This window comes from Pan troglodytes, chromosome 2, assembly GCF_028858775.2.
Source record: "Pan troglodytes isolate AG18354 chromosome 2, NHGRI_mPanTro3-v2.0_pri, whole genome shotgun sequence".
In the NCBI taxonomy this organism is placed as follows: Eukaryota; Metazoa; Chordata; class Mammalia; order Primates; family Hominidae; genus Pan; species Pan troglodytes.
Genome location: NC_086015.1, coordinates 198,345,558 through 198,357,710, shown reverse-complemented (window position 1 = coordinate 198,357,710; position 12,153 = coordinate 198,345,558). Strand labels below are relative to the sequence as shown.

The window sequence follows — 12,153 nt, the reverse complement described above, 5'->3', positions numbered from 1 at the left end:
ATGGGACTGTGGATGAAATAGTATTGGGGTGTTACTGCTAGTGTCCTGACTTTGATGTTGTACTGTTGTTCTGAAAGAGAGTGTCCTTGTTTCTTAGGAAGTGCACGCTGAAATATTTATGAGTCAAAACCTTGTTTTCTCTTCGTTTTTTGCACTCAGCTGCAGTTCTGTCAGTTTGGTGCGTTGTATTTTATGTCTTTAATTAAAATTAAAATAACTCAAATGTTATTTAATTAGAAGAAAAACTAATGAATTAAATGAAATTAAAATTTAATTAAAATTGGGAAATAGACTAATTAGTGCTGAAGTGCAGTTTGGTAAACAGAATCTTTGCAATGATGGAGTCCGCTGTGGGAAGTGACTAAGGGGGTTTCTTGGTGGTGAAATGTGTGGGGACTTCTGCTCCATGGGAAGGGGAGAGTCTGTATTTCTAATGAAAATTGGAGCCTGGATTCTCAGCACAGGGGCCAGTCCTGGACTTCCCCACCTTCCTGTGTCATTCTTATCAGACTCATAACAGGAGGGGCTCCTCTCAACCTTGGTAAACAGAGATGAAAGCAATGAAACTTCACCTGTCAGGGAGGAGGCAGCTAGAGAATGGGGACAGTAAGCCCTGTGTGTGAGGATTCAATGAGGCAAAATATGTAAAGTGTGTAGTCCAGTACCTGAGATATAGGGACTTAATTATCTCCTAGATGATGCTAGATCATCCATCTTTTTTAGAAGATATAGTATCAACAGCACTAATATAACGATGATGATAGATCGTCCATCTTTTTTAGAAGATGTAGTATCAACAGCACCAATATAACGTGACATTTTGTTAGGATTCCTGGCTCAGGAGACAGGAAAGCTGAAGAGCCATTTGACCATTGGCTAGTCAGTTTGCAAACTGTCACAGGGTAAAAGATATTTGCTACTGAAAAGATTAATGCCATATTTTTTCCTCCTGCTAGAAAAGGTCAGAGAGGTATTTCCAGACTCATAAAGTGGAGAAACATTTTTCTGTGCTGTGATGTGGGTTTCTTCTAGCACAAGGGATGATGTGGGGCCATTCTTTCCACACCCCTCCATGGTCCCAGGGAGAAGTCAGGCGCTATGGCTGGGGGTGGACGTCTTCCCCTCGCTGAGAAGCCGGCTGTTCTCTGCCTGGTCCTATTTGCCCTTTCTGGGAGAGGATCTCAGGAGTTTGCGCCTCTCTTGGTTGTTGGTGCTTCCACCGTAGTTGGCTGGAGGAGGCTGAGGAAACCCTGTAGCCTGCGACCCTGTAGAGGATGGTAGGAGGCTGGAGAGCACCACCTGGAGAAGGATGAGTCTGCTGGGGGAGAGGAACTGAGACAGTGTAACTCCAGGGAAGAGTGGCGGATTCATTGTTCACAATGGGGAGAACTGCTGCCAGAATACAGAGACCTTCATGTTAGAGACACGAAAGAGGTAGCCAAGGTGCTAGAACTTGAAAACAAAATGTTTTCATGTGTACACAGGAAGGCGGGGAAGTCCAGGACTGGCCCCTGTGCTGAGAGTCCAGGCTCCAATTTTCACTGGAAATACAGACTCTCCCCTTCCCATGGAGCAGAAGTCCCCACACATTTCACCACCAAGAAACCCGCTTAGTCACTTCCCATAACCGACTCCATCATTGCAAAGGTTCTGTTTACCAAACTGCACTTCAGCACTAACTAATTTGTGTTTGCTTAGGCATTGTAGTCAAGGACCCACAGATAAGCGTCCACGTCCATCATGAAATGTGTTTTCAGTGTCAGAATGGAACAAGGTCATGGTCACACAAGAGGTTGGCCATCAGAAACAATTTCAGGAGGTGTCAACCATCTTGGTATGGTATGGGTACCCCAAGGTGAGGCATCCTGCTCACAGAACTCTGTGGGCATTGCAGAAATAGTTGTGGGGTTGTGATCCTACTCTGAGGGTCTGTATTGCTGGGATCTGGCCATCTCTGGCCTGGTCCTCCTTGCTAATGACCATGCCTGGATTCCAAGGGACCCAGTGGGACACAAATGCAGGGAGGCAAGGCAGGGAACAAAGAAGGAACAAAGTGTGAGGCAGGGGACAGAGGACAGTAGTCCTTCAGGATGGCAGCCTGGGGCTGGCAGGCACGGATCTTGTTGATAGACCAACTGGGGACAGCTGAGGGCTGAACAAAGGTCTGGAGGGGAAGCAAGCAAGAGTCCATGCGGAAACACAGCAGCAGCTCCACTGCAGCAAGGAGGCTCCGTGAACAGGGAAAGGGGATCTGGATGTGGGGCCAGTGACATGGACTTAGTTCCCATCTTGCCACTAGTGACCATGTGACCGTAGCAACACCTAATCTCTTTGGGCCTCTATTTCTTGATCTGTAAAGTGGGTGTAGTTACTTCTTGCCTTCTGTGGAAGTACTGCTAGTTCCTGCTCTATATCAGTTCTCTCCTTTCTTATTTACAACTGCATCCCATTTATTTGGGGGTAACCTTTTGCCCATAAAAGAATGCATTTCACAGCTTTCATTGTAGCTAAGTGTGGCCACATGACTAAATTTTGTCTAGTGAGCTATGAGAAGAAATGTTAAAGACTTCCAGGAAGGATGCTTAAACAGTCTGCCTCATTGCAGGAAGCAAGGTCAGGGTGTCTTTTCTCGTTGGTCCTTTCAGTTGCCTGGAATGCAGCCAAGTTGGCTGGAGCCCCAGCAGCCCCCGTCTTGCACCATGAGGTACCTTGAGGATGGAAATGAGATCTAGGATAGCAAAGGAGAAAAGCAGAAGTTGTCTGGGTCTTTGATAGCTTCATGGAGCAGCCATGCCCTCCGTGGATGTGGCTTAGTTATGCTCTTCTCTGTGTTGAAACTGTTGCTGCTAGAGTTGTTCTGTGATATGCAGTTAAACCCAATCCACATGGATGCACCTGCCCCCTAGGGTTGCTGTAAGGATCAAACGAGTTAAAGCATGGGAAGGAGTTTTATGGGCTGGGAATGTATTTTGAACATTGCAACATGCCATAGAAATACAAGGAATTAGTCCTATCATTGTCATTGCCATGTGAATCAATGGAAGGGGCAAGGCTGCAGTGGACAGGCCCTGACAGAGTGCAGGGCCAAGGGCAGGAGCAGGTGTCAGGGGACAGTGTGGGGATGAGGAGCTGCAGGCAGCAGGATGGAACCTTTGTTAGTTTACCTAATTTTAGACTGAATCCATAAGGTGGCATGGGCTCAAATGCCACTCAAGAGGGAGAGAGTGGTTGGAAGGTGAGATTAGAAACAGGAGCCCATAATTCTGATAAAGAATCTCAAAATGGAGAATTTGAAAAGTTGCACTGTGACAGTTTGGGCAACCAGTGGTATCTGTATCATTATTTTCAGAAAACACCTGATAATTCTATCCAAAAAGGATTGCTTTCTACAGCTTCTCCCCCAGGGGTCTCTGAAAAAAAGCCTGTTGGTGAAGAAGAAAGACTAAGCATCATCGGTCTAACTGTTGTGAACAGAGTCCAGATGTGTTCCTGCCTCAAATAGGAAAGAATTTAAGCTTTTAGAGACAAAAACACACACACACAAAAAAAAAACTTATAGCAGACACGAGAGAGATGTGAACTATGGAAAGGCCAGCAGGGACCATGGACATCCTTACCATAGAAATGGAAGATTTTCAGATCTCAAATTCCATTTCCCCTGTGTATTGAACTACATCAATCCGTGCATAAGCCATCACTTCATATTGGCAATAGAAGCGAGAGGGAAATTTACATTGGGTGTTGTATGTGCTGTCTTATATAAGTCCCCCAAATTTTTCAGCCAAGTTCAAAATAAATTCTGTCCTATCCTAAAGGATATGATTTATACCTCTTAGCAGAAGGTGCTAAGGATGAGGAAGGAGACTCATGTTACACTGTTGCTGAAGCAAAAACTGTGTCTTCTCATGATAATTTGTTTGGTCCATAAAACAGGAGCTGGGTGCTATAAACAATGCCATGGCTGAGCCATAGCCAACACAGTTTTTCATGCTTCATTTTGAGAGGGGGCGAGTAAGGCCTGAAGAAAGTTTGTTGTACAGCGAATATATGAAACTGGCTGTGGTTATTCATTTCAACTTCCTGGACCCAAAACCTTTTACCAGAGCTGCTAACAGGTTGCATAAATCACTCTATGAACTCTGTTTCCTTTCTCCCCCCGACCATCCGAGGAGGGGCAGGCTGCTAATGTGGAAAACATAGATTAGCACAGTGAGAGTCAGGGCCTTCCTGTCTGGGCAGAGCCTGCAAAGCTGAGCGCTGGCCGTATCCTGGCTGCCCAGGAGCCCGGAAGGCAGGGCAGCATGGGCAGTGAAAAGCAGGCACCAGGCTGTCGAGCCCAACAGACGGGGTTTCGAGCCCTACCACTGACCAGCTGCGTGATCTTGGATTATTATACTTCTCGATTTCCTCATTTGTCAAATGGAATTTTTTTTTTTTTTTTTTGAAACAGGGCCTCACTCGGTCACCCGGTCACCCAGGCCGGAGTGCAGTGGTGCGAACACAGCTCACTGCAGCCTCAGATTCCCGAGCTCAAGTGATCCTCCTGCCTCAGTCTTCCAAAGTGCTGGGATTACAGGCATCAGCCACTGCACCCAGCCAAATAGAAATAATATTAATCTCAGGGCTGGGCGTGGTGGCTCACACCTGTAATCCCAGCACTTTGGGAGGCCGAGGTGGGCGGATCACCTGAATTCAGGAGTTTGAGACCAGCCTGGCCAACATGGTGAAACCCCGTCTCTACTAAAAATATAAAAATTAGCCGGGCATGGTGGCGTGCCTCAGGAGGCTGAGGCAGGAGAATTGCTTGAACCCGGGAGGCGGAGGTTGCAGTGAGCCAAGATCGCGCCATTGCCCTCCAGCCAGGGTGACAGAGCAAGACTCCATCTCAAAAAAAAAAAAAAAAAATCTATATATCTATATATCTCATAGAGTGTTTAGATGATTCGGTGAGTATAATGCATTGATACAAGTTGGCTATTGTCATTAAAAGCTTCCTTTCAACTTTTGTGGCATAAAACCCTTTCTTCCAGAAGTTTCTCTATTGGTCTTTGTCAATGAAAGAGAATCCCAATAGTCTTCATGCTTCTTGGGGATGAGGGTCTTGTGGGAGGTGGTCGTGGTTGGGGGTTCTGTCCATGAAGCCTCAGCCACTGCACAGAGATGATCCGGGGTTGTCTGCTATCTTCACCCTTGATGTGGAAGCATTTCTGGCTCATAAGAGGACTTTAAAAGGGACTTCAGAGATGTCCGAAGGCTTTTCTCAGAAATGTGTCGTGGCTCAAGCAAACTATCGAGCGAGGCGAATCTGTAATTGCTCTCCACCCTGAGCCTTTTTTGCTGAGTTGTCTTAAACAAATTACCGAAAGTCTCTGAGCATCAGGTTCCTCATCTGAAACTGGAAGATACTAACCACCACCTCGAGGAGACATGATGGAGGTTCATGGGCTGAATCAGCATGCAAAGCCTTCCCAGGGCCTGGCACACAGACATCCTTTCCCTGCTCCTAGAGGGTGAACATTTGTCTGGTCAGGCTGGAGGAGCCCCTAGAATCTGTGGCCAAGGCGTAGGACCCTTGGCATGCTCCCCTTCTTCCTTTGTAGCCCCTATTCCTGTAGTGAGCCAGCTGCCCTGTGGCTGGGCCTTGTCCTGGGAGGGAAATGGAGAAGAGCGCTTTGACAGAGAAACATCCAGCTCAGAAGCGACCCAAGTTTCTGTTGGATGTGAGATCCACCACCGCCAATTCCAACCGCACATCCCCTTGGGGACACGGCCTGGGTCTGTGTGTCGCGGGGCGGACCCTCTACCACATGCTCAGACCCTCCAGTGCGAGAAGCCAGCCTGGTCTGGCTGGTGGAGCACAGGGGGACCGTGCCTGTCCCGTGGGCCTCAAAACAACTCCTCTGGGGTCAGGATCCTCTCACTGTTAGGGGAAGTCTCCACCCCTTTCAGTTGCCCTTTGGCTCCCGCAGGCCAGAGGAGCTCCTGAACAGCAATTTAAAAACACCAGAGTATGATAAGGCAGGTGGCATATTGCTGCAATATTTCAAAGTGGACAATGGGAAAATTAGCCCCTTTTCCAGGCAGCTGCTTCCAGGTCCTCAGCCTCAGGACGCTGGAGTCACATAGCTTAATGCTGTCATCATTTCCCCTTCTCCCTAAACCCTCTCCCGGTTAGTGGAATTTGGGCTGACGCTCTGCAGTGAAAGCCCTCTAATGTGTTGTAAATATTTATCTCTGCAAATCTCTGAAGCCATTTCAAAACAGAAAGACAGAGGAGGCGCTTGCATGGTTCACCTGCCCCTCCCTGAAGGCCTGTTGTGTTTCCCAGGACGGTACGCACTGTGCTTACCTGAGCATGTCTTTTCTTTGCATCGTTTCTTGATCTATTTTGTTGCGTGTTGCTTTTTGTGTGTTAAGATGTGTCTGCTGAGAATTGTTTCTGGGGATAGGAGAAGGGAAAGGAGAGGACAGAAGGCTCACTTTTTTTTTCTTCTGGATTTTTTTTCCTTTTCTTGTTTATTTTTGGGTATCATTAATTACTCACTCTGGGTTGTAATTCCACCCATGGTCAGATGACATGCTTGTGGCTGGTTTAATTGGATGCTGATGATGAGCTGAGTTGGCCCAAGCATGTCCTGGGAGGGAAATGGAGAAGAGCGCTTTGACAGAGAAACGTCCAGCTCAGAAGCGACCCAAGTTTCTGCTGGATGTGAGATCCACCACCGCCAATTCCAACCGCACATCCCCTTGGGAATGTTGATTTGAAAATCTCCCAGCTGGTACTGGGGCCGTGCATGTGGCCCTCTGTGGTGTAATTGTACGGAAGTATCGGCCGCCAGCCAGGCCTCAAACCCAGGCAGAAGACGTAGGTGTTCTCAGCCCTGAAAATAGTCCCCTGGACAGCCAGGAGCTCCTGAGGAGTGCTGCCAGGGCCATGGCGGCAATGATGGTGACAGGGTCTTGGAGGTCTTGAAAGCTACACCTTTAGCTTGTACTCACTTGTCTTCATGCTGATATTTCCATGGGATGATATGCAGATACTCCACGAGCTAGTTGTGTTGGGTGCCTGGTTAGTCCTGTGCACACCCTTTGGTCCGTTACACAATGCATTCTGCTCTCTAGGAGTTTATGGCCTGTGTTGGGAGTGGGTTGGAGGTGACGGGGCTAATAAACACAGGAGCATTAACTAGGGAGTCAGTAGACCTGGGTTCTGAGATCAGCTTTGCCACCTAGCTTGCGTGTAATGCCTGACAAGTCTCTCTTCTTGGCCCTCAGCTTCCTCATCTGTAAAATGGGTAGAGTGGCCTCAGTTATAACCAGTGTTTTCCGATCTGCCATGCCATTCTTTTTGTTGCGTTTTCTCAAGATTTGGACATGGTGGACATTCAGGCAGCCTTGGGTGCTGGCCATTCTTGTGAGTCTTGTAGCTGTCTAGTCTTCCTTTTTCTCATTCTTCCTCATGATTCTTAGGTTTCATGTCTTCCTGGCTTTGGGGGCAGTTATCTCGTTCATTTATTCCTTACATTTCGGTAATCCTACTGCTATCATTTCAGCTATCCTCCAACCAGCATCTTCTCTGCGATGTCACTTCCATGGATCAGTCTCATTTTGTCCTCACAAAGCCTTCAGCGTTCTGCGTAACCCTCTTGCCCCCACATATTTCCCACAGAGAGACAGCTACCTCAAGGACCAGAGGCCGGAGGAACAGGCCCCTTTAGAAACCTCATCCTAATGAATTCCAGCATTCCTAGTAAGCATCTTTCTCTTCAGCAGTGACATTTACAACTTGGCGTCTTATTTCATAATTACATGAAGGGGCTAACCTCCTGGACAGGTGCCCGCAGGACAGTGCAGGCTGCACAGGGGCCTGTTGGCCTCCGGGAATAGAAGGGAGTGGCCTCCCATCTCAGTCGTTTTATATCTGTGTGAATGGGTCACTTTGTGCTGGAGTTGCCGCCTGTCTCCTTCCTAGTCGGTGGACCTCACCTGGTGAATTGTTACCAACTTTAAGCAAACCCTTCCTGGAAGGTGCTTTAGGAAGGAGGAGTTGTAAATAACATCGAAGCAGCTCAGATTCTGGTGTCTTAGGCCTACATAGGACCTTTCCGGGTTTACTCCCAGTTGGTCCCTAAAGCGCAGGGGAAGTGCTCAGGTTTACTGAAGGGTATATTAAGACAAGATGAAGATGCTCATCCAGAAGCGTCTGATGGTCCTGAGCCCCGCCCTCCCAGCACATTCCCATTCTCAAGGAATGCCCTCTCCAGAAGGGTGGTGAGACAGGTACGTGGGTGGCCATGACCACAGGCAGGCAGACAGCCATGTGGGGAGCACAGAGCAGGAAGCCATGACTCCTGCAGGGCCTGTCTGGGGTGTTTAGGCTGCTGCTTGCAGAATAAGTAGGGTTTAGATGGCCTTGAAAGAGAGAGCACCTGTAGCAGGTGGTGGGCTTTCGATGTGATGATTGACGGGCTGACTAAATGCACGGCCCTTCCTCCCATCAGGAGTTTCTTTAGTTACAGCAAAATTATCCCAAGTTCCTTAAATTGCCTTTGCACAAATTCTACATTTGGCCAGTGTGGTGCTGTGCTCCAGAATTCTGTTCCTCAAGGTCTCTAGGATCCCTGTAACACTGTCCATAAGCTATTTCCCACACAAGGCACAGGAGAGCCTCCCCATTTTAGCCAATGGAACAGCTGAGGTGCAGAGAAGTAAAATAACTTCCCCTGGGTCACAGGGTCAATCAGCAGCAGAACTGGAAGTTGCACTCGTGTGTTCTGATTCCCAGGCCAGGTACCAGGAACTTGCTCTCGCTGCTTCATCATTGAACCCCATGCGCCCCCTCTTTGGACCTCCCACAGCTGCTCTTCCATTTCAGGCTTCAGCACTGGCCCCTCCCTCTGTTTTTTGCCACCCGCATGTCTCTCTTGAGGGCAGGGTCCTGGTCAGCTTGGTGCCTGGCACAACACCTAGGATCCTGGTCAGGCTGGGCTGGGTGAAGGATAGGGGAATGACCTTCGCCAGTGCCTCCCTCCTGTGCTTCTAGCCCGGAGTCACCTGGAGGTGATGGAAGCAGCTCTTAGGTGCCAGGTGATTGTGACATTGAAGAATCTGGGCTCATCCTGTCTTTTAGGCAGTGGATTAAAAACACTGTGGTATCTGAGATCATTCAGCCGTTTCGCTCTGGTCAACATCACTTGACACACATCTGGGTTTGCAGAACACACTGATAAAGGCCTGAGACCATAATGTTTTTTACTTCTCTCTTGTGTGGGTTATTTATCACCTGTGCTCCAAAGAGGAAACACCTGGATGCTTTGAGGGTTTTTTTTTTTTTTTTTTTTTTGAGATGGCGTCTTGCTCTGTTGCCCAGGCTGGAGTGCAGTGGCATCATCTCAGCTCACTGCAACTTCTGCCTCCTGGGTTCAAGCAATTCTCCTGCCTCAGCCTACTGACTAGCTGGAATTACAGGCACCTGCCACCACGCCCAGCTAATTTTTGTATTTTTAGTAGAGACAGGGTTTCACAATGTTGGTCAGGCTGGTCTCAAACCCCTGACCTCGTGATCTACCCGCCTCGGCCTCCCAAAATGCTGGGATTACAGATGTGAGCCACTGTGCCCGGCCCGCTTTGAGTTTTATGTAGGGAAGTAGGGTGTCCACATAAGGTATCATCCAAATGAGATACTTTTGAGAGTGAAATGGTGCACGGTTAACAGTTACATCAGGACAGCAGGCCGACACTGGAGCGTGTGGTCGCCTAGTTTTAAGCAAAATGGATGTCTGCAGTTGGAAGAAAAGACACGGGTAGTCGTTTGTGAAGACTAATAGTGTGGAGGGGTTGCTGGTAGATGAAAGGCCTTTTATTCCAGCGGTAACTGTGCATCATTCACTGACAACAGTAAGAGTCCAGTGCCCTTTTCTCTGCCCTCCACTTCATTTTCTGTCCGTGGCTGAGCCTCCCAGGAGGTGTACCTGTGTCTCATTGTCCTTTTCTCTTTCCCGCAGAGATCCTGCAGATCATTCAGCTGGACCTAGACCTGAAGTTTAAGACCAACATCCGGGAGTTGTTTGAGGAATTTGACAGTTTCCTGCCAGGCGCCATCATCGGCATAGCCCGGGAGATGCAGCCAGTTTACAGGTGCGTCATGACTGCAGGGGGGCCGCCTCCACGACCCCTCCCCACCCTTCACCCTCTCTCTTCTGCCAGCCGTGACAGATTGGGATTTAGTGGCGTCCGATCCTTCTGCACTTAGTATCTTGGGAACACATTTGTACTTATTGCTTACAGTTGATTGTATGGGCAGGTGGGTCTATCCCAAGCCATAGGTGCTACCTCATTATTTTGTTGGAGTTTGTGGCCTTTTTCTTCTGAAAAGCCTAGTTGTTCTGGTTGTTGGATCTGGTTAAGCTCAGAATTTTAAAATCTTGGGCTTTGCCTTACGGAGGAAGATTTAACTTCCCTTCTAGTGACCAGCTGGGCTTTCTTGGCCTGTGAGTCACCAGTGACCCCCATTCTCTATCAGCAGAGTGGGTGGATTGGTGGTCTTGTAGGGAGGGAAGACGTCGGAACACAGACTGGCGTCAGCAGTCAGCACGAAGAAGCGCATTCCGCATGATGCTGCATTTGTTTGTCAAGCCTGTGTCATGGAGAAACTCCAGGACTGAGAACCATTCTGGAATATTCACTGTAGCGTTATTTGTAGTAGCCAAAACTGAAAACGACTCAAATTTGCTACTTAGCAGAATGGATAAATAAAACGCATTCATTCAGTTGAGTGCTATACAGCAACAGCAAAAAAGGGAACGGCTCCATGCGACGAGAGCGAAACCAAACTGGAACCTTTAGGGATGCACATGTGCAGGTGCGGAGAATGGGAAAGGAGAAGGGGGGTGATGCTTCCCAAAGCCGGCGTGGCAGGCGGTGGGGGGCGTGGGGGTGGGTTGGCTCTGGAGAGCTGCAAGGTCTCAGTTCCCCACTTAGCTTAGCTTCATGTTTGCATGCACTTTTTTGTGTGTTCTTGTTCTATATCTTGTAATTAAAAAAAAAAAAAAGGAAAGGAACAGCTGAAGCGGGTTTTGATTACAATAAACCAGGCTTGTGGCCCTGGGCCTGGAGAGTTTCATGTTGCTGGCTGTTTCTCCAGCGGGTAGAGCGATAGCACACCCAGAGCAGAGCTGCCGAGTTTGCTCGGAAAGGGCTGGGATTTTGCTGTCCCGCAGGCATGCCCCGCTCTTTGTTCTCAGTGCACACCGTGATGCTGGCTCCCTGCGGACCTTCCTGGAGGGAGGCCCAGTCGTTGGAGAGCTGCAGAGTACAGGCAACTAGTGAGTCAAGAGCCTTTGTTTCCCCTCAGAAGGAGGGGGTGAAGAGACAGCTTCAGCTCGGTTGTGGCTATTTGCATGACCCAGATCACATAACAGGAAATTCCTGCAAGGCCCCTGAATGAGCTGATAACTCCTTGGGCCGTGTGGACTTTTCTCCCTTATATAATCCTCTCACGTGTGGCCCCAGAGTCACTGGGTAGGCCTCTTCCTCTGAGGTCAGGGGTTGGCGACTTGAGAGGGTTTGGGCAGACACCTGCCATCTTAACTGTGGAAGACTCCCCACCTTCTTCCCTCCCCTTCATACCAGGAAGATCTGCTGGGGTCCTTGGTCCAACAGAGGGAGGTGATAGTGGTCGCAGCAGTGAATCCATATGGGTCCGTAGCACCCTCACTTCCTGCCTCTTCAGAAGAAAGAATTTGAGGGGCTTCAGGCAGAGTGAGAGACCAAGACAAGTTTAAGAGCAGGAGAGAAAGTTTATTAAAAAGCTTTAGACCGGAATGAAAGGAAATAAAGTACACTTGGGAGAGGGCCAGTGGGTGACTTGGAGATCAAACGTGCTGTGTGACTTTTGACTTGGGGTTTTGTACATTGGCGTGGTTCTGGGGTTTGCGTTACTCCTCCCCCGGTTCTTCCCTGAGGGTGGCCTGCAAGCCCTTGGGAGGGAGCGCAGTGTGTTTACTGAGGTTGTGCACACGCTCCCTGGAGAACTCAAATGAAGTAACAGTGGAAGTTTCTGTTGCGAGAGAGACCCTCATTAAAGAGCATTTCCCCTCCCTCCCTCTCTCCCTCCCTTAATCTTCATTCCTCTTTGTGTTTTCTTTACCAGAT

At 48.7% G+C, this 12,153-nt stretch overlaps 1 protein-coding gene across 3 annotated transcripts in view; it reads left to right on the top strand.

Annotated features, from left to right (window-relative positions):
* The window catches only part of XXYLT1 (xyloside xylosyltransferase 1), a 199,146-nt gene that overhangs the window by 100,535 nt on the left and 86,458 nt on the right, over positions 1–12,153 (top strand). For all 3 annotated transcript variants that reach the window (XM_516961.7, XM_016942529.4, XM_063806454.1), the window contains exon 3: positions 10,005–10,137. In XM_516961.7, coding sequence (XP_516961.4) covers positions 10,005–10,137 — 133 coding nt within the window. The remainder of the gene's footprint in view (positions 1–10,004; positions 10,138–12,153) is intronic.